General features: G+C 50.3%; 1 protein-coding gene across 2 annotated transcripts in view; it reads left to right on the top strand.

The window, feature by feature from the left end:
• LOC137523115 (urokinase plasminogen activator surface receptor-like) overlaps positions 1–22520 on the top strand; it is a 52664-nt gene that overhangs the window by 5093 nt on the left and 25051 nt on the right. The window contains exons 2-5 of one of the 2 annotated variants that reach the window (XM_068243338.1): positions 818–937; positions 3415–3561; positions 4408–4551; positions 17836–17982. In XM_068243338.1, the coding sequence (XP_068099439.1) occupies positions 818–937; positions 3415–3561; positions 4408–4551; positions 17836–17982 (558 nt within the window). The remainder of the gene's footprint in view (positions 1–817; positions 938–3414; positions 3562–4407; positions 4552–17835; positions 17983–22520) is intronic. The other variant, XM_068243337.1, reaches the window with a different exon arrangement.

Here is a 22520-nt window from a genome sequence, read left to right as displayed (position 1 = left end):
GGAAGCACTGACAGAGGCGGGGAAGCACTGACAGAGGCGGGGAAGCACTGACAGAGGCAGGGGAAGCACTGACAGAGGCAGAGAAGCACTGACAGAGGCAGGGGAAGCACTGACAGAGGCGGGGACGCACTGACAGAGGCGGGAAAGCACTGACAGAGGCTGGGGAAGCACTGACAGAGGCGGGGAAGCACTGACAGAGGCAGGGGAAGCACTGACAGAGGCAGGGGACGCACTGACAGAGGCAGGGGAAGCACTGACAGAGGCGGGGAAGCACTGACAGAGGCGGGGACGCACTGACAGAGGCTGGGGAAGCACTGACAGAGGCGGGGAAGCACTGACAGAGGCTGGGGAAGCACTGACAGAGGCAGGGGACACACTGACAGAGGCGGGACGCACTGACAGAGGCGGGGAAGCACTGACAGAGGCTGGGGAAGCACTGACAGAGGCGGGGAAGCACTGACAGAGGCGGGGAAGCACTGACAGAGGCAGGGGAAGCACTGACAGAGGCAGGGGACACACTGACAGAGGCGGGGAAGCACTGACAGAGGCGGGGACGCACTAATAGAGGCGGGGAAGCACTAACAGAGGCTGGGGAAGCACTGACAGAGGCGGGGAAGCACTGACAGAGGCTGGGGAAGCGCTGACAGAGGCGGGGAAGCACTGACAGAGGTGGGGACGCACTAACAGAGGCTGGGGAAGCACTGACAGATTTTTGCAGCTGGCTACCCACTCAAACATCTATGTGTCCCGTGACTGTCTTTGTACAGCAGGGATACTGAGGTATAAATATTTAATTTCACATTTCTTGTCATTACAGCTTCCAGCTTCCAATGCTTTCAGTTTAAGGGCATGCCGGACCACGCCAAGAAGGCACAGCATGCCGTTACATGTGACAGCACTCAACACTACTGCAGCTCCTCCCACATATCATACAACGGTAAGACCCGCCTCTGACCCACCTCTGACCAATCACAGGCCAGAGCTACTGCCAGCACGCTGTGATCAGACACTGAGGAGCCGGAGACGCCATCAGAAGTGGACACCTGGCTGTTATCAGGAATACAGAAAAAAATGTGGCCACTGCTCATTTAGTTTACACGTGGCAAGGGGTGAAGGCTGTATAGACATGCACTCTTTACATACTGTAAATATGGCAGCCTTCATAAAAATCTTACCTCGGGTTCACTTTAAGTAAAACTGTGAGGACTGCAAATGGAAGAATCCGATACTTACCGGTCCTCCTCCATCAGGCGTTCCAGCGCTGAGATCCCTGATGTGCGGCCAGTCTGAGCATGCGCAGCCACAGACCCGACCAGGCATTGGCTTTTTCGCCTGAAGCAGCTGGTGCTACTGCGCATGCGCGAGAATGGTCCATGGTTTTGCAGAGGAGACAGCGATGGAACGGGTCAGTGGAAGGGGACAGGGGAGCCTTTAGGCATAGGCAGTACAGGCCATTGCCTGGAGTGCCATTGGCCCTGGGGGCGCCATGTTACTGAATTAAGCCCCACCCCTGACTAAGCCCCACCCCCATGGGTGTTCTTTTACTTGCTTCTGCTGCATCTGTGCCCCTGTTTTTCCTTCTGCCTCCCTTTGTGCCTCCTGCTGTCTTCATGTGCCTCCTTCAGTCCCCCTGAGCCAAGTCTGCCTCCTTCTAACCCCGTGTGCCTCCTTCAGTACCCCTATGCCTCCTTCTGTCCTCTTCTGTGCCTCCTTCTGGCCCTCATTCCTTCTTTTGTCCCCCTGTACCTGCACCACAGGTTTTCTCACCTAGAGTGACAAAATGGCTAGAGGCGCCCCTGGGAAAGTCTTACTACATGATGAGTAGAGCAGAATGCAATGCATTACATGAAATACATCACACTCTACACGCCATGCGTAAGACTTTAAGCATGTAATTCTGCTTACAGCAGTTTAGTGCAGGGGTCCTCAACCACCGTTCTGTGAGACGTTCTGAGCTGTTCCGCGGGCCTGGCCTCTCTGTATGCATTCATGCACAGCAGCAGGCAAGCACCATGTCACCAGGTGGCGCTGTACTCTCTTAGTCATCTGTCAGAGTTATATGAAGTGCACTGTAGTAAGAAGAAGACGGTGCCACGTGGTGACGCTGTGCTGCGTGCATGTATACAGAGAGAGGCCAGCCAGATACACTACTGGGCCAGGGTCAACCCTGGCCCAGTTAAAATGCGTTTGTAGGAGCTGGGGGCACAATTCCATTCACCGGTACCTCTTCCTTACCGCCCCGCTCTTTTACCCCAACACATCACCATAACTCTCTCAGAGGCGCCGAGCTCGCTGATATCATACAGATGCTGTGACTCCTACTGTATTTTGCCTGAGGAAGCGGGATGTATGGCCCGTGAAACGCGTTGCAAGGTCTCGCTACATGATAGCCGCTGCTTCATAGAACGGGATCTCCTAGAGGGCTTTCCCCGTCGCCATGGCGACGGGCGGGATGACGTCATCGACATCGTGACGTCAAAGGGGACTCCGATCCACCCCACAGAGCTGCCTGGCACTAATTGGCCAGGCAGAGCACGGGGTCTGGGGGGGGGGGCGGCCACGGTGCGACGAATAGCGGCGGATCGGCGGGTAGCGGTGGCGATCGCATTGCACACGCAGAGCATGTAGCAAAAAAAAAATTATGCAAATCGGCCCAGCGGGGCCTGAGCGGTGCTTTCCGGCGGCATAGCCCGAGCTCAGCTCGGGCTTACCGCCAGGAAGGTTAATAGAGAAGGGCCTCATACAACATATCGCTGGACAGGCCTACTCAGGTCTGGAACCCACTACAAATCACAAATCGCTAGCATTTTTAATTAGCGGTTTTTAAGTGATTCCATGAGAGTTTTCTGGCGCTTTTGGGAGTGATTTTAAAAAGTGTAAGCTTTTTGTCAGCGATTGTGTCGCGTTTTCAATTCTGATTGGTCCTTTCAAATTATTTTAATATTTTTTACAGTTTGCAGTAGTTTAAAATCACACACAGATCGCTATGTGTAGCGATTCATGAACGATTTGCCAGCGCTTCAATACTGTACACTGAAACGCAAACGCTCCCAAAATGCTGCATGCCCTGCGATTGCGATATTGCTCATCGCAATCGCTACTGTGGAATTTGTTACATTTATTTACATTGGCTGAGCGTTTAGGAAAATCGATAGTGATTTAAAGTGCTCCCTAAACGCTCAAAAAAGCGCCCTAGTGGGTTCCAGGCCTTAGACCGCTGTTAAGTGCTTGTAAATTTGGCTCCACCCATCGCCACACCCACATTTTGGTGTATGGCCGCACCAATTTTTGGGCTGGAGGGCCCAACAGTGCCGTGGATCTCTTAGGATCCTAGCAATGCCCCTGCTATATTGTATATATTTGGTGATTCCCCTGTGCCTTGTATGGTTATATAAGGATTGTTTCCTCCTCTAGGTGATTTGAATGGTGAAGTGTTGGAAAAGGGCTGCTCCACGGGGGAAAGGTGTAATCAAACCACCACCGACGCTGTGAAAGGCATCGATAACAGTGTGTCTGTCCTCTGCTGCGACTCAGAACTCTGCAATGAAGACTTGATGCCAGGTGAGGGCCGATTCCCCAACAGAGAGATACTGTGTGTACTGTGTGTCTGTATGCCTCTCTGACTCCACCCCCTGACACGTGTGTATCGCGGAGGCAGGAAAATTGGGTGCATATGAGAAGTGGACAAATCAGGCGCCACTATTTACTCTAATGTTAAATATCGTCTATTGGGCGCAAAACTGGATGATTTAAGAGCCAAGCGCTGCACCCGTCAAACTGAAATGTTTCATTTTCACAATTGGTGGTTTGAAAGATATCACTATGAGATTCGTTTTGACAATTATCATTTTTCTAAATTATCATTTTAACTTTTCAACATTTTCAACAGTGACATCACTGCCTCCTTACAGGGAAAGGTTATCTTGTCTCCTCCAGCCTATGTACAAAAAGCAAGATCATAAGTCATCATCGGGATGGCGGGCAGAGACAATTGCAAACTTGTCTTGTTTGCCCTTTTAGGACACACAGGAATTGAGCACTGCAGGCCTTACCTTAAAGCACAGCTGAAGTGAGAGGGATATGGAAGACATCCCTGCCTTACAGGATGCTGTGTGTAGATCACATGATCACGTGCCATATCTACTTCCTGTTTTACCTCACAGGATGCTACGTGTAGACTACATGATCACCTATCACCTCTACTTCCTGTTTTACCTTACAGGATACTGCATGTAGATCACATGATCACCTATCACCTCTACTTCCTGTTTTACCTTACAGGATGCTGTTTGTAGATCACATGATCACGTGTCACCTCTACTTCCTGTTTTACCTTACAGAATGCTGGGTGTAGAGAAGTCATGCTGGAGGATTAACCATCTGTAATTCTCCCCATTATTGTTGCAGATCTGGGAGAGTACCACCGTACAGAGTGTCTGGCATGTCAGGGACCTCCATCTTCCTGCGAGGGCAGCGGCCTCCCCTACCTGAGATGTGAGGCCGCCCAGACAACTTGCATTGAAGTTTCTATCACTACGGCACACGGACATGGTATGTAACCTCACAGTGGACCTGAAGCAGGTGCAAAAGGTAAAAGATACTTACCTGAGCAGAGGGAAGCCCGTGCATAGTTAGAGGCTTCCCCCATCCTCCTGAAAGTGCTACGAAACTCAGCATTTCTTATTTGCTCTAAAAGATTTACAGCCCTACACACTACAAATCCGATTTGCAATTCCGATTTGCGATACTGATTTTTCCTGCATGTTATTAAAACTAAAAGTAAAACGCAGCATGCAGTACTGATTAAAAATCATAAACCAGAATTGAATGTTAAAATTGATTAAAAACTGCAAATCAGAATCGCATGTAGTGTGCAAGAGGCCTCAAACTTACTACCACCGAAAAAAATTGTAGCAGTACAGCATTCAAACTGTTAAACACAGCACTTTCTTCTTCAGTGGAAAGCTTCTGGCCTAAGAGGTGATAACATTGTCTTTTGTGTGCATTCCTTTGCCAGATTAATATAGAAAGCATTAGCAAACTGCTGGAACTGAGCTGTACAGAGCTGAAAAGCAAAAAGAGCTGTGAAGTGATCTTTAGATAGTTTTAAATATTTAAATACAGCAGCTATGCAATACAATGCAATGGCAGCTTACAGTGCAGGTCAACTGTACTTTTGGAATTTGAAGACAGATAATACTTGTGAGCACAGGAGCACAGGATCTATGCTTTGTGATCTGTGAATGGGATCAGCGATGGTTCTGTGATCTCTAGGAATCCATCCTCTCTGTGTCCTTGGATGCGCTTATTCCCAAAATCAGACAAATGTATTGATCAGATTAGAGAGATCTGTCTCTTGGTCGATCTCCCCATACATGGCTAGATCTTTGGGCACTTTGATCGTCATAATGAATCCTTCTAAGAGGTGGTAACTTGGACAGGAAACTCTCATGCCTAATAAACCCCTGCCCCCCCCCCCCCCCCCTGGACCAGACATGGAATAATCTTAGGCTGAAACCCACCAAGAATGCAGCTGCAGCCAGTCTGTGCCATCTGCAGAGTTTTTAAACATTGATAACAATGAAATGAATATTTTATGTAGCGTTTCACCTAAAAGGAATATAAAGTGCTTTTAGGAAATGTTCATTCATCTGTTTGTGATCTGCAGCTCCGAAGGATATTTTTAACCTTCTCCAATCCATGTCCCCGATCATCTGTGGCCCCCTCCCCCCCCCCCCCCCCTTCCAGCACTTAATTTTTCCAGCATGCTGGGGGGAGGGGACGTGGGTGATTGGGACGTGCAGTGGGGGTGTGATCCAGAGGGTCTGTACCTCCTTGGACTAGGGCAACAGTGGCAGGGAGGCAGAGCCACCTTGCATGCTTTAGCTCCAATCAGTTAGCAGCCACCACTGATCAGTATTAGAGAGCAGAAGGCAGTTAGCTATGTAGGCGTGGACACCACTGATCAGTATTAGAGAGCAGAAGGCAGTTAGCTATGTAGGCGTGGCCACCTCTGGTCAGTATTAGAGAGCAGCAGGCAGTTAGCTATGTAGGCGTGGCCACCTCTGATCAGTATTAGAGAGCAGCAGGCAGTTAGCTATGTAGGCGTGGCCACCACTGATCAGTATTAGAGAGCAGCAGGCAGTTAGCTATGTAGGGATGGCACACGCAGGTTTGGGTGGCAGTGGCCGGGCTCAGGCTTTTGGCGGCAGGGGCTCTGGGGCGGTTGTGGTGTGCACACATGCAGGTTTGGGTGGCAGTGGCCCAGGCATTGGGTGGCAGGGGCTCTGGGGCGGTTGTAGTGTGCGCACATGCAGGTTTGGATGGCAGTGGCCGGGCTCAGGCTTTGGGCAGCAGGGGCCCAGGCATTGGGTGGCAGGGGCTCTGGGGCGGTTGTAGTGTGCGCACATGCAGGTTTGGATGGCAGTGGCCGGGCTCAGGCTTTGGGCGGCAGGGGCTCTGGGGCGGTTGTAGTGTGCGCACATGCAGGTTTGGATGGCAGTGGCCGGGCTCAGGCATTGGGTGGCAGGGGCTCTGGGGCGGTTGTAGTGTGCGCACATGCAGGTTTGGATGGCAGTGGCCGGGCTCAGGCTTTTGGCGGCAGGGGCTGTGGGGCGGTTGTAGTGTGCGCACATGCAGGTTTTGATGGCAGTGGCCGGGCTCAGGCTTTGGGCGGCAGGGGCTCTGGGGCGGTTGTAGTGTGCGCACATGCAGGTTTGGATGGCAGTGGCCGGGCTCAGGCATTGGGCGGCAGGGGCTCTGGGGCGGTTGTAGTGTGCGCACATGCAGGTTTGGATGGCAGTGGCCGGGCTCAGGCTTTGGGCGGCAGGGGCTCTGGGGCGGTTGTAGTGTGCGCACATGCAGGTTTGGATGGCAGTGGCCGGGCTCAGGCTTTTGGCGGCAGGGGCTCTGGGGCGGTTATAGTGTGCGCATATGCAGGTTTGGATGGCAGTGGCCGGGCTCAGGCTTTGGGCGGCAGGGGCTCTGGGGCGGTTGTAGTGTGCACACATGCAGGTTTGGGTGGCAGTGGCCGGGCTCAGGCTTTGGGCGGCAGGGGCTCTGGGGCGGTTGTAGTGTGCGCACATGCAGGTTTGGGTGGCAGTGGCCGGGCTCAGGCTTTGGGTGGCAGGGGCTCTGGGGCGGTTGTGGTGTGCACACATGCAGGTTTGGGTGGCAGTGGCCGGGCTCAGGCTTTGGGCGGCAGGGGCTCTGGGGCGGTTGTAGTGTGCGCACATGCAGGTTTGGATGGCAGTGGCCGGGCTCAGGCATTGGGCGGCAGGGGCTCTGGGGCTGTTGTAGTGTGCGCACATGCAGGTTTGGATGGCAGTGGCCGGGCTCAGGCTTTGGGCGGCAGGGGCTCTGGGGCGGTTGTAGTGTGCGCACATGCAGGTTTGGATGGCAGTGGCCGGGCTCAGGCTTTTGGCGGCAGGGGCTCTGGGGCGGTTATAGTGTGCGCATATGCAGGTTTGGATGGCAGTGGCCGGGCTCAGGCTTTGGGCGGCAGGGGCTCTGGGGCGGTTGTAGTGTGCGCACATGCAGGTTTGGGTGGCAGTGGCCGGGCTCAGGCTTTGGGCGGCAGGGGCTCTGGGGCGGTTGTAGTGTGCGCACATGCAGGTTTGGATGGCAGTGGCCGGGCTCAGGCATTGGGCGGCAGGGGCTCTGGGGCTGTTGTAGTGTGCGCACATGCAGGTTTGGATGGCAGTGGCCGGGCTCAGGCTTTGGGCGGCAGGGGCTCTGGGGCGGTTGTAGTGTGCGCACATGCAGGTTTGGATGGCAGTGGCCGGGCTCAGGCATTGGGCGGCAGGGGCTCTGGGGCGGTTGTAGTGTGCGCACATGCAGGTTTGGATGGCAGTGGCCGGGCGCAGGCTTTTGGCGGCAGGGGCTCTGGGGCGGTTGTAGTGTGCGCACATGCAGGTTTGGATGGCAGTGGCTGGGCTCAGGCTTTGGGCGGCAGGGGCTCTGGGGCGGTTGTAGTGTGCACACATGCAGGTTTGGATGGCAGTGGCCGGGCTCAGGCTTTGGGCGGCAAGGGCTCTGGGGCGGTTGTAGTGTGCACACATGCAGGTTTGGATGGCAGTGGCCGGGCTCAGGCTTTGGGTGGCAGGGGCTCTGGGGCGGTTGTAGTTTTGTGAGTCTTTTGAGAATTGGGGGTTTACTGTTATGTGATGATTACTCCTCTGGATTACAGCCTGGTCACCCCAAAAGCTGTACAATGCTGGAAAGATGCTGCATGTATTCCGTCTAGCTGGTGTGTTCTTATTTGATATTATAGTCTTGTTTCTCCCATGAAAGTCAGCTGTGTGTACAGCGCCAGGTCTTGTGCCCCTGGGGAGGTCGGCAGTGTTTAGAGGTCACCGCGCTCCTGGCAGCCGCAGTACACATATTTACTCCTTCAGTTGTGCTTCTCGGCCACATAAATCACCTTTAATAACACTCTCTGCCTTGTCCAGAGTAGCAGTGTATTAGTAATGGTGGATCAAGATGGTGTCAAAGTGGTCTAAACCTCCATAATAACCTATTGCCATTACCTCAGAAATTGCTGCTGGATGGCAAATGTTAGAAAGATGCAGGAAAATGAGCTGCTGTATTTATGCCTTGACAGGAATGTGAAGGCCTAATAAAGAATGGGAAAAAAAACAGTCATTTTACTACTCACCATATCCAGGATGCCTGTGACAGATCAGCTTGCTGCAATTAGGCCAGTGATGTACTGTGACATAGCACCACCTACTGGTAATATCGAGGTATAGCACGCTGCAGAGTACAAGAAAATATTCAAATGTTTTTACAATTTTTAGAATTTTTCTACCATTGACATGTTCCACAGCACTTACATAGTCATGTCCTACCATATTATTATTATGTATTTATATAGCACTGACATCTTCTGCAGCACTTTACAGAGTATATAGTCGTCATGTCACTGACTGTCCTCAGAGGAGCTCACACTCTAATCCTACCATAGTCATAGCCTAATGTCCTACCATATTATTATGTATTTATATAGCACTGACATCTCCTGCAGCACATTACAGAGTACATAGTCATGTCACTGACTGTCCTCAGAGGAGCTCACACTCTAATCCTATCATAGTCATAGTCTAATGTCCTCCCATATTATTATTATGTATTTATATAGCACTGACATCTACTGCAACACATTACAGAGTACATAGTCATGTCACTGACTGTCCTCAGAGGAGCTCACAATCTAATCCCTACCATAGTCATAGTCTAATGTCCTACCATGTTATTATTGTGTATTTATATAGCACTGACATCTCCTGCAGCACATTACAGAGTACACAGTCATGTCACTGACTGTCCTCAGAGGAGCTCACAATCTAATCCTACCATAGTCATAGTCTAATGTCCTACCATATTATTATTATGTATTTATATAGCACTGACATCTCCTGCAGCACATTACAGAGTACATAGTCATGTCACTGACTGTCCCCAGAGGAGCTCACAATCTAATCCTACCATAGTCAGTGTAATGTCCTACCATATTATTATTATGTATTTATATAGCAGTGACATCTCCTGCAGCACATTACAGAGTACATAGTCATGTCACTGACTGTCCCCAGAGGAGCTCACAATCTAATCCTACCATAGTCTAATGTCCTACCATATTATTATTATGTATTTATATAGCACTGACATCTCCTGCAGCACATTACAGAGTACATAGTCATGTCACTGACTGTCCCCAGAGGAGCTCACACTCTAATCCTACCCTAGTCATAGTCTAATGTCCTACCATATTATTATTATGTATTTATATAGCACTGACATCTTCTGCAGCACATTACAGAGTACATAGTCATGTCACTGACTGTCCCCAGAGGAGCTCACAATCTAATCCTACCATAGTCATAGTATAATGTCCTACCATATTATTATTATGTGTTTATATGGCACTGACATCTCCTGCAGCACATTACAGAGTACATAGTCATGTCACTGACTGTCCTCAGAGGAGCTCACAATCTAATCCTACCATAGTCATAGTATAATGTCCTACCATATTATTATTATGTGTTTATATGGCACTGACATCTCCTGCAGCACATTACAGAGTACATAGTCATGTCACTGACTGTCCTCAGAGGAGCTCACAATCTAATCCTACCATAGTCATAGTATAATGTCCTACCATATTATTATTATGTACTAGCTGATTGCCCGGCGTTGCCCGGGTATGTATTTGGCTGGTGTTGACTCCGCCCACTCTTCCTAACCCTAACACACAATGACTCATTGGCGTCAATTCACCAGAGAGGATTTACTAAGAGAAAAAAGGTAAGTAGTTTATCTCATGAGGTATTTTAACACTCTGGAGTCAATTCACCAGTGTGAGAGGACAGAGAGAAAAGTGTTTGATAGCAGGGGATAATGGAGAGATATGCATGAGGAATGTGTGAGAAAGCAGAGAGTTAGGTAATCGGTATTAATGATTTACATGGGATACTTTTCCTCTCTGTAAGCTTGAAAGTGAAGCATTGTGGGTAAGAGGCGGAGTTTTACCACTACCTGACCAGAGTATTCCCGCCTTTTACTGCCGGATCATATCACGAGTGAGTCTGAACTTCTTCACCACCTCTGTCTCAGTAAAATTATCAAGAACTGTTCTCTCACTAAAAATACGAGGGGCGATTAAACAGACCCTCCTCCTGCGCCTTCGTCTCCTCATAATAGAAGCAAGCTCTAAGGCCTAGTGCACACCAGAGCGGATCGGCTGCGTTTTGTGATCCGCTTGCGGCTGCGGATACGCTTGGGTAATGTATTCCAATGGGCTGGTGCACACCAGAGCTGGAGGCGTTTTGCAGAAACGCATACTCCCGGGCTGCTGCAGATTTTGGATTGCGGAGGCGTTTCTGCCTCAATGTTAAGTATAGGAAAAACGCAAACCGCCCTGAAAAATGGCACTTCAGAGCGGTTTGCCAGGCGTTTTTTTGTTACAGTAGCTGTTCAGTAACAGCTTTACTTTAACAATACATGAAATCTACTACACCAAAAACGCTTCACAAAACCGCAAAATGCTAGCTGAAACGCTACAGAAAAATAAGAAAAAGCGTTTCAAAATCTTCTAGCATTTTGCGGATCTGCTAGCGGTTTTTGGTGTGCACCAGGCCTAACAGAGTAAGCACAAAAGGCTCCATCTTCCACAGCAGCAGCTGCTGTGTGAAAACCACGATATCTCCAGGTTCATTCAGGGGATAAAGAGATGAAAAAATAACGAATGGCCACACCCCCTTTCTTCCCTGGTGAATTGTGATTTGGAGAAAAACTAACTACTAACTATCACTTATTTATCTCATACTTATCTCACATTTATCTCTTGCATTTCTCTCTGTCGATATTTTCCCCTATACTTCTGGAGAATTGCTATTTGGAGATATCACAGGAAGTAAATTACCTCCCAAGAGATAAATAGGTTGGTAACCTCTGGTGAATTGACGCCAATGACCTAGTTTGTGAGCTTTGCATTGTTTGGCATCAATAATTTTCATTGAAATGTAACAAATCTGATTGGTTGTTTGTGGCTCCACCCTCTTTTCTGATTTTGAACCCCAGTCACCCAATAACCAACTGTACCAGGTTTTAAGCTTGTGTCCTTAACAGTGCAAGAATGGCAGCAATTGAATATTCCCCTTGAAAAGTAATAAATTCATTTGGATTGGCTTTTGTAGGGTCCACCCTCTTTTATGAATAGTATGCCCGGAGTAACCCAGGCAGCTAGAGCCCTGGATGGGACTTGAACCGGGGGACCCAGTGTGTGTAATCAGGACAAACGTGACGTAAGAAGGTGATAATAATGTTACATACAAACGTGAGCTAAAAGTCTTTGGAAAATGACAGACCAATCTTACCCCCTCCCATGTAGTATGAGAGCCACACCTACACCGTCTATTCTATGGAGCTGCACTCCCCATCAGACAGAAATCTTACCCCCTTCCATGTAGTATGAAAGCCATACCTACACAGTCTATTCTATGGAGCTGAACTCCCCATCAGACAGAAATCTTACCCCCTTCCATGTAGTATGAGAGCCACACCTACACAGTCTATTCTATGGAGCTGCACTCCCCATCAGACAGAAATCTTACCCCCTCCATGTAGTATGAGAGCCATACCTACACAGTCTATTCTATGGAGCTGATCTCCCCATCACACAGAAATCTTACCCCCTTCCATGTAGTATGAGAGCCACACCTACACAGTCTATTCTATGGAGCTGAACTCCCCATCAGACAGAAATCTTACCCCCTTCCATGTAGTATGAGAGCCACACCTACACAGTCTATTCTATGGAGCTGCACTCCCCATCAGACAGAAATCTTACCCCCTCCATGTAGTATGAGAGCCATACCTACACAGTCTATTCTATGGAGCTGATCTCCCCATCACACAGAAATCTTACCCCCTTCCATGTAGTATGAGAGCCACACCTACACCGTCTATTCTATGGAGCTGCACTCCCCATCAGACAGAAATCTTACCCCCTTCCATGTAGTATGAAAGCCATACCTACACAGTCTATTCTATGGAGCTGAACTCCCCATCAGACAGAAATCTTACCCCCTTCCATGTAGTATGAGAGCCACACCTACACAGTCTATTCTATGGAGCTGCACTCCCCATCAGACAGAAATCTTACCCCCTCCATGTAGTATGAGAGCCATACCTACACAGTCTATTCTATGGAGCTGATCTCCCCATCACACAGAAATCTTACCCCCTTCCATGTAGTATGAGAGCCACACCTACACAGTCTATTCTATGGAGCTGAACTCCCCATCAGACAGAAATCTTACCCCCTTCCATGTAGTATGAGAGCCACACCTACACAGTCTATTCTATGGAGCTGCACTCCCCATCAGACAGGAATCTTACCCCCTTCCATGTAGTATGAGAGCCATACCTACACAGTCTATTCTATGGAGCTGCACTCCCCATCAGACAGAAATCTTACCCCCTTCCATGTAGTATGAGAGCCACACCTACACAGTCTATTCTATGGAGCTGCACTCCCCATCAGACAGAGATCTTACCCCCTTCCATGTAGTATGAGAGCCGTACTCTACACAGTCTATTCTATGGAGCTGCACTCCCCATCAGATAGAAATCTTACCCCCTTCCATGTAGTATGAGAGCCACACCTACACCGTCTATTCTATGGAGCTGCACTCCCCATCAGACAGAAATCTTACCCCCTTCCATGTAGTATGAGAGCCATACTCTACACAGTCTATTCTATGGAGCTGCACTCCCCATCAGACAGAAATCTTACCCCCTTCCATGTAGTATGAGAGCCACACCTACACAGTGTATTCTATGGAGCTGCACTCCCCATCAGACAGAAATCTTACCCCCTTCCATGTAGTATGAGAGCCACACCTACACAGTCTATTCTATGGAGCTGCACTCCCCATCAGACAGAAATCTTACCCCCTTCCATGTAGTATGAGAGTCACACCTACACAGTCTATTCTATGGAGCTGCACTCCCCATCAGACAGAAATCTTTCCCCCTTCCATGTAGTATGAGAGCCACACCTACACAGTCTATTCTATGGAGCTGCACTCCCCATCAGATAGAAATCTTACCCCCTTCCATGTAGTATGAGAGCCACACCTACACAGTCTATTCTATGGAGCTGCACTCCCCATCAGACAGAAATCTTACCCCCTTCCATGTAGTATGAGAGCCACACCTACACAGTCTATTCTATGGAGCTGCACTCCCCATCAGATAGAAATCTTACCCCCTTCCATGTAGTATGAGAGCCACACCTACACAGTCTATTCTATGGAGCTGCACTCCCCATCAGACAGAAATCTTACCCCCTTCCATGTAGTATGAGAGCCACACCTACACAGTCTATTCTATGGAGCTGCACTCCCCATCAGACAGAAATCTTACCCCCTTCCATGTAGTATGAGAGCCATACCTACACAGTCTATTCTATGGAGCGGCACTCCCCATCAGACAGAAATCTTACCCCCTTCCATGTAGTATGAGAGCCACACCTACACAGTCTATTCTATGGAGCTGCACTCCCCATCAGACAGAAATCATACCCCCTTCCATGTAGTATGAGAGCCACACCTACACAGTCTATTCTATGGAGCTGCACTCCCCATCAGACAGAAATCTTACCCCCTTCCATGTAGTATCAGGGCCACACCTACACAGTCTATTCTATGGAGCTGCACTCCCCATCAGATAGAAATCTTACCCCCTTCCATGTAGTATGAGAGCCATACCTACACAGTCTATTCTATGGAGCTGCACTCCCCATCAGACAGAAATCTTACCCCCTTCCATGTAGTATGAGAGCCATACCTACACAGTCTATTCTATGGAGCTGCACTCCCCATCAGACAGAAATCCTACCCCCTTCCATGTAGTATGAGAGCCACACCTACACAGTCTATTCTATGGAGCTGAACTCCACATCAGACAGAAATCTTACCCCCTTCCATGTAGTATGAGAGCCACACCTACACAGTCTATTCTATGGAGCTGCACTCCCCATCAGACAGAAATCTTACCCCCTTCCATGTAGTATGAGAGACATACCTACACAGTCTATTCTATGGAGCTGCACTCCACATCAGACAGAAATCTTACCCCCTTCCATGTAGTATGAGAGCCATACTCTACACAGTCTATTCTATAGAGCTGCACTCCCCATCAGACAGAAATCTTACCCCCTTTCATGTAGTATGAGAGCCACACCTACACAGTCTATTCTATGGTGCTGCACTCCCCATCAGATAGAAATCTTACCCCCTTCCATGTAGTATGAGAGCCACACCTACACAGTCTATTCTATGGAGCTGCACTCCCCATCAGATAGAAATCTTACCCCCTTCCATGTAGTATGAGAGCAATACCTACACAGTCTATTCTATGGAGCTGCACTCCCCATCAGACAGAAATCTTACCCCCTTCCATGTAGTATGAGAGCCACACCTACACAGTCTATTCTATGGAGCTGCACTCCCCATCAGACAGAAATCTTACCCCCTTCCATGTAGTATGAGAGCCATACTCTACACAGTCTATTCTATGGAGCTGCACTCCCCATCAGACAGAAATCTTACCCCCTTCCATGTAGTATGAGAGCCATACCTACACAGTCTATTCTATGGAGCTGCACTCCCCATCAGACAGAAATCTTACCCCCTTCCATGTAGTATGAGAGCCACACCTACACAGTCTATTCTATGGAGCTGCACTCCCCATCAGACAGAAATCTTACCCCCTTCCATGTAGTATGAGAGCCATACCTACACAGTCTATTCTATGGAGCTGCACTCCCCATCAGACAGAAATCTTACCCCCTTCCATGTAGTATGAGAGCCACACCTACACAGTCTATTATATGGAGCTGAACTCCCCATCAGATAAAATCCTTTGCAAGACCCTGCACACACAGATGCTGTACACATGCAACAGATCAGTATCTGCAAAAGATCTGTTCCTGCAAAATGCATTCATAGTCTATGAGATCTGCAGATCCCATTCACACCTTGTTTAACAGACAATCACCTGCAGATCAGATCCACCAGGATGGATGTGATGATCCGCTCAGCTGGCTGCACAGGCAGACAGCTGTTTGTCCATTCCTCTAGTCTGTGGGCTGCAGGACTCTGGAACAGAGACCTGTCTTTCCATTGCAAGTTTCTGGTCTGTTCTCTTGCTGGGGAATTTGCATACATTCGTTATGCAAATCCCCTACCTGCCTTCTTTGATGACTGGCACTATAAGAGCTTTATGTTTCCCAGAAGGCTTTGCTGGTCATTTCCCCTCCATGGTCTGTTCCTGATGGACACTGCTGGAGTGTCAGCCATTGCTATCTAGTATAGTTAATTCCTGGGGGTTGCTTTAGGCTCCCCTTCTAGCCCAGTCAGGTTGTATTATCTGTATTGCCTGTTCTGTCTTGTCTTGCCTGTTGCCATTGTCCTGTCCCATCGGTGGTCGACAGGAAATGGTTCTGATCTCTGTTCTTGGAGTATAGCTGGTGCAGCAGTTGCTACCAGCTATCTCTTCTGTTCTGTCTCCTGGGATCGCGCTAGCTACTTTTCGCTAGCGCTGGGGATCCTTCTGTTCTGCTACTCTGTACCTGGATCGCGCTAGCCACTTTTCGCTAGTGCTGTGGATCCTATCTCTCGCTTGTCCCTGTTTTCGTGTGTCTGTCTTGTCCGCTACGCTTGCTGGAGGCTCGGTGAGGTAACCGTTAAGCAAGCGCTCGCGTCCTCTGTTTCATGTTTGTCTGTTAGTTAGTTAGGCGTGCTTGTCTCTATTGTGCTTAACACGTGGAGACCGCGCATAACCGCGTGCACTGTTGCAAATGAGTGCGGTGTTCACGGTTAGCTAGCGTTTGTTATTTTCCGTATCTCCTCATTGTATTATTTGCTGAGCCTTTGCTAACCTCGTATTCTGTCCTGATCTGCCTTATGTCACGTCTGGCGATCGCACCTCTTGCGATCGCGTTCCTATTTCATATCTGCTGTTGTGTGTGCGCGGTCGCGGGGTGGTGACTGAATTGGCGCACACACATACAACCTGTCCCTTTGCTCGTTCTCATTCGCAATCGCCTCTCTTGCGATTGCGTTCTGCGCTTCGTACAATTCCTGTCTGGCATTTGTGGAGGTACAGAGGATTGGTTCCTCTGCACTCCTCAGCGCCATCTGCCGACAGGAATTTCCCTCTACGGGTGCGTAGCACCTTTTGCTGGGTGCCTGCAAATATACGCTTGTGGAGGATTTCCGCCGTGTCAGCGCACGCGTTGTGCGCTGATCACGGAGAAAGTTCCACAATCGTTACAATAGATCTTCAGATCTGCAGATGATTGTCTGATCTGCAGATGAATACACAACACTGACAGCACAATACAGAATACTGACAGCACAATACAGATACTAAGTAATAAGAAACAACACAATACCGGTAGTAATACAATGCTAGATCATACACTGCAGTAGTAGTCCCAATAATTCAAGTTCACATTACTCTGGGTAGAGTGCACACTCAAGTATGATACACAAGGAGAAGAGGGCTCTAACAAAGGCTTACAATCTAGAGGGAGATGGTGGTGACACGATAGGAGGGGGGCTGGGTCGAGAGGTTCTCGGCAGAGAGAGTTAGGGCAGCGTTGAGGTGGGGTAGGCTTCCTTTAAGAGGTGAGTTTTGATGGCCTGTTTGAAGGTGTTGAAGGATGGGACAAGCCTGATAGGCAGTGAGAGAGAGTTCCACAGGATGGGGGCAGCTCTAGTGAAGTCCTGTAGTCAAGCATGGGAGTGCAAGATGTGTGGGGTGGTTAGGAGAAGGTTGTTGGTGGAGCAAAGTGGACGGCCAGGTGTGTATCTGCTGACCAGGTCAGAGATGTAGGTTGGGAAGGACTTGTGTATAGTTTGTAGGCCAAAAAAATAGACTCTCTTCTTTGCTATTAATGTTGTATTTATTACCCGTAGTACACATACAACTCACTATCTCATACATTTATTTTCACTTTAAACTAATCAATATTATTGCTTTGAGAAATGACTTTGCTCAGCTTTCGGTTTATTTGGCTTTTAAATGCGGCTGGCGTATGACAAATGTATTGTGGTTCATTTCTCTAACTCCCATCGTCATTATGCAGCCGTCCAATATGTTGCTTTTGTTTTCTTTTGTACTTTTCTACTGTAGTTTCTTTTTAATACGATATTTATAGAATTGGTTATTTTCTGTAAATTGCGTTTTTCTTTTGATGTAGCGTCCCCAGCTGTGCCAATCTGGTTCTTATATTGTTTTCTATCTCTCTGGTTATTACAGACATCCATCACACCATGATAAAGAGCTGCAGCAACAGTTCATCCTGTCCCGGCCTCTCGGCCTTCAGCAACGGGCAAGAGCCGGTCACTGTCTCCTCCAGCCACCGCTGCTGTACCGGCAGCCTGTGTAATAGCGGACGCTTCGCAGGTAACGTCATTTCCGCCCATGAATTATACATGCTGTCCCGGGCTCTCGGCCTTCAGCAACGGGCAGGAGCCGGTCACTGTCTCCTCCATCCACCGCTGCTGTACCGGCAGCCTGTGTAATAGCGGACGCTTCGCAGGTAACGTCATTTCCGCCCATGAATTATCCAAGCTGTCCCGGGCTCTCGGCCTTCAGCAACGGGCAGGAGGTGGTCACTGTCTCCTCCAGCCACCGCTGCTGTACCGGCAGCCTGTGTAATAGCGGACGCTTCGCAGGTAACGTCATTTCCGCCCATGAATTATCCAAGCTGTCCCGGGCTCTCGGCCTTCAGCAACGGGCAGGAACCGGTCACTGTCTCCTCCAGCCACCGCTGCTGTACTGGCAGCCTGTGCAATAGCGGACGCTTCGCAGGTAACGTCATTTCCGCCCATGAATTATCCATGCTGTCCCGGGCTCTCGGCCTTCAGTAACGGGCAGGAGGCGGTCACTGTCTCCTCCATCCACCGCTGCTGTACTGGCAGCCTGTGTAATAGCGGACGCTTCGCAGCTAACGTCATTTCCGCCCATGAATTATACATGCTGTCCCGGGCTCTCGGCCTTCAGCAACGGGCAGGAACCGGTCACTGTCTCCTCCAGCCACCGCTGCTGTACTGGCAGCCTGTGCAATAGCGGACGCTTCGCAGGTAACGTCATTTCCGCCCATGAATTATCCATGCTGTCCCGTGCTCTCTGCCTTCAGCAACGGGCAAGAGCCGGTCACTGTCTCCTCCAGCCACCGGTGCTGTACCGGCAGCCTGTGTAATAGCGGACGCTTCGCAGGTAACGTCATTTCCGCCCATGAATTATCCATGCTGTCCCGGGCTCTCTGCTTTCAGCAACGGGCAAGAGCCGGTCACTGTCTCCTCCAGCCACCGCTGCTGTACCGGCAGCCTGTGTAATAGCGGACGCTTCGCAGGTAACGTCATTTCCGCCCATGAATTATCCATGCTGTCCCGGGCTCTCTGCTTTCAGCAACGGGCAAGAGCCGGTCACTGTCTCCTCCAGCCACCGCTGCTGTACCGGCAGCCTGTGTAATAGCGGACGCTTCGCAGGTAATGTCATTTCCGCCCATGAATTATCCATGCTGTCCCGGGCTCTCAGCCTTCAGTAATGGGCAGGAGCCGGTCACTGTCTCCTCCAGCCACCGCTGCTGTACCGGCAGCCTGTGCAATAGCGGACGCTTCGCAGGTAACGTCATTTCCGCCCATGAATTATGCATGCTGTCCCGGGCTCTCGGCCTTCAGTAACAGGCAGGAGGCGGTCACTGTCTCCTCCAGCCACCGCTGCTGTACCGGCAGTCTGTGCAATAGCGGACGCTTCGCAGGTAATGTCATTTCCGCCCATGAATTATGCATGCTGTCCCGGCCTCTCGGCCTTCAGTAACGGGCAGGAGAAGGTCCCTGTCTCCTCCAGCCACCGCTGCTGTATCGGCAGCCTGTGTAATAGCGGACGCTTCGCAGGTAACGTCATTTCCGCCCATGAATTATCCATGCTGTCCCGGGCTCTCAGCCTTCAGTAATGGGCAGGAGCCGGTCACTGTCTCCTCCAGCCACCGCTGCTGTGACGGCAGCCTGTGCAATAGCGGACGCTTCGCAGGTAACGTCATTTCCGCCCATGAATTATGCATGCTGTCCCGGGCTCTCGGCCTTCAGTAACAGGCAGGAGGCGGTCACTGTCTCCCCCAGCCACCGCTGCTGTACCGGCAGCCTGTGCAATAACGGACGCTTCACAGGTAATGTAATTTCCGCCCATGAATTATGCATGCTGTCCCGGCCTCTCAGCCTTCAGCAACGGGCAGGAGGCGGTCACTGTCTCCTCCAGCCAGCACTGCTGTACCGGCAGCCTGTGCAATAACGGACGCTTCACAGGTAACGTCACTTCCGCCCATGAATTATGCATGCTGTCCCGGGCTCTCGGCCTTCAGTAACGGGCAGGAGCCGGTCACTGTCTCCTCCAGCCACCGCTGCTGTACCGGCAGCCTGTGCAATAGAGGACGCTTCACAGGTAACGTCATTTCTATGCATGAATTATCCATGCTGTCCCGGGCTCTCGGCCTTCAGTAACGGGCAGGAGGCGGTCACTGTCTCCTCCAGCCACCGCTGCTGTACCGGCAGCCTGTGCAATAGCGGACGCTTCGCAGGTAACGTCATTTCCGCCCATGAATTATCCATGCTGTCCCGGGCTCTCGGCCTTCAGCAATGGGCAGGAGCCGGTCACTGTCTCTTCCAGCCAGCACTGCTGTACCGGCAGCCTGTGCAATAGAGGACGCTTCACAGGTAACGTCATTTCCGCCCATGAATTATGCATCCTGTCCTGGCCTCTCAGCCTTCAGCAACAGGCAGGAGCCGGTCACTGTCTCCTCCAGCCACCGCTGCTGTACCGGCAGCCTGTGCAATAGAGGACGCTTCACAGGTAACGTCATTTCTATGCATGAATTATCCATGCTGTCCCGGGCTCTCGGCCTTCAGTAACGGGCAGGAGGCGGTCACTGTCTCCTCCAGCCACCGCTGCTGTACCGGCAGCCTGTGCAATAGCGGACGCTTCGCAGGTAACGTCATTTCCGCCCATGAATTATGCATGCTGTCCCGGGCTCTCGGCCTTCAGTAACAGGCAGGAGGCGGTCACTGTCTCCCCCAGCCACCGCTGCTGTACCGGCAGCCTGTGCAATAACGGACGCTTCACAGGTAATGTAATTTCCGCCCATGAATTATGCATGCTGTCCCGGCCTCTCAGCCTTCAGCAACGGGCAGGAGCCGGTCACTGTCTCCTCCAGCCAGCACTGCTGTACCGGCAGCCTGTGCAATAGAGGACGCTTCACAGGTAACGTCATTTCCGCCCATGAATTATGCATCCTGTCCCGGCCTCTCAGCCTTCAGCAACAGGCAGGAGCCGGTCACTGTCTCCTCCAGCCACCGCTGCTGTACCGGCAGCCTGTGCAATAGAGGACGCTTCACAGGTAACGTCATTTCTATGCATGAATTATCCATGCTGTCCCGGGCTCTCGGCCTTCAGTAACGGGCAGGAGGCGGTCACTGTCTCCTCCAGCCACCGCTGCTGTACCGGCAGCCTGTGCAATAGCGGACGCTTTGCAGGTAACGTCATTTCCGCCCATGAATTATGCATGCTGTCCCGGGCTCTCGGCCTTCAGTAACAGGCAGGAGGCGGTCACTGTCTCCTACAGCCACCGCTGCTGTACCGGCAGCCTGTGCAATAACGGACGCTTCACAGGTAACGTCATTTCCTCCCATGAATTATGCATGCTGTCCCGGGCTCTCGGCCTTCAGTAACGGGCAGGAGGCGGTCACTGTCTCCTCCAGCCACCGCTGCTGTACCGGCAGCCTGTGCAATAGCGGACGCTTTGCAGGTAACGTCATTTCCGCCCATGAATTATGCATGCTGTCCCGGGCTCTCGGCCTTCAGTAACAGGCAGGAGGCGGTCACTGTCTCCTCCAGCCACCGCTGCTGTACCGGCAGCCTGTGCAATAGCGGACGCTTTGCAGGTAACGTCATTTCCTCCCATGAATTATGCATGCTGTCCCGGCCTCTCGGCCTTCAGTAACGGGCAGGAGGCGGTCACTGTCTCCTCCAGCCACCGCTGCTGTACCGGCAGCCTGTGCAATAGCGGACGCTTTGCAGGTAACGTCATTTCCGCCCATGAATTATGCATCCTGTCCCGGGCTCTCAGCCTTCAGCAACGGGCAGGAGGCGGTCACTGTCTCCTCCAGCCACCGCTCAGGGCCGTATCTATTAAGAGGCACCCGTGGGCCTGCTCGTATTTGTGGTCAAATCTGCTGACATTATTGCTCGTATTTCTGATCAAATCTGCTGACATTATTGCTCGTATTTGTGGTCAAATCTGCTGACATTATTGCACGTATTTCTGATCAAATCTGCTGACATTATTGCTCGTAGTTCTGATCAAATCTGCTGACATTATTGCTCGTATTTCTGATCAAATCTGCTGACATTATTGCACGTATTTCTGATCAAATCTGCTGACGTTATTGCTCGTATTTCTGATCAAATCTGCTGACATTATTGCACGTATTTCTGATCAAATCTGCTGACATTATTGCACGTATTTCTGATCAAATCTGCTGACGTTATTGCTCGTATTTGTGGTCAAATCTGCTGACATTATTGCTCGTATTTCTGATCAAATCTGCTGACATTATTGCTCGTATTTCTGATCAAATCTGCTGACATTATTGCTCGTATTTCTGATCAAATCTGCTGACATTATTGCACGTATTTCTGATCAAATCTGCTGACATTATTGCACGTATTTCTGATCAAATCTGCTGACGTTATTGCTCGTGGTTCTGATCAAATCTGCTGACATTATTGCTCGTGGTTCTGATCAAATCTGCTGACATTATTGCTCGTATTTCTCATCAAATCTGCTGACGTTATTGCTCGTATTTCTCATCAAATCTGCTGACATTATTGCTCGTATTTCTCATCAAATCTGCTGACGTTATTGCTCGTATTTCTGATCAAAT

Source organism: Hyperolius riggenbachi, chromosome 6, assembly GCF_040937935.1.
Source record: "Hyperolius riggenbachi isolate aHypRig1 chromosome 6, aHypRig1.pri, whole genome shotgun sequence".
NCBI lineage: Eukaryota > Metazoa > Chordata > Amphibia > Anura > Hyperoliidae > Hyperolius > Hyperolius riggenbachi.
The sequence above is the reverse complement of the archived record's forward strand: the minus strand, read 5'-3'. Positions and strand labels throughout refer to the sequence as shown.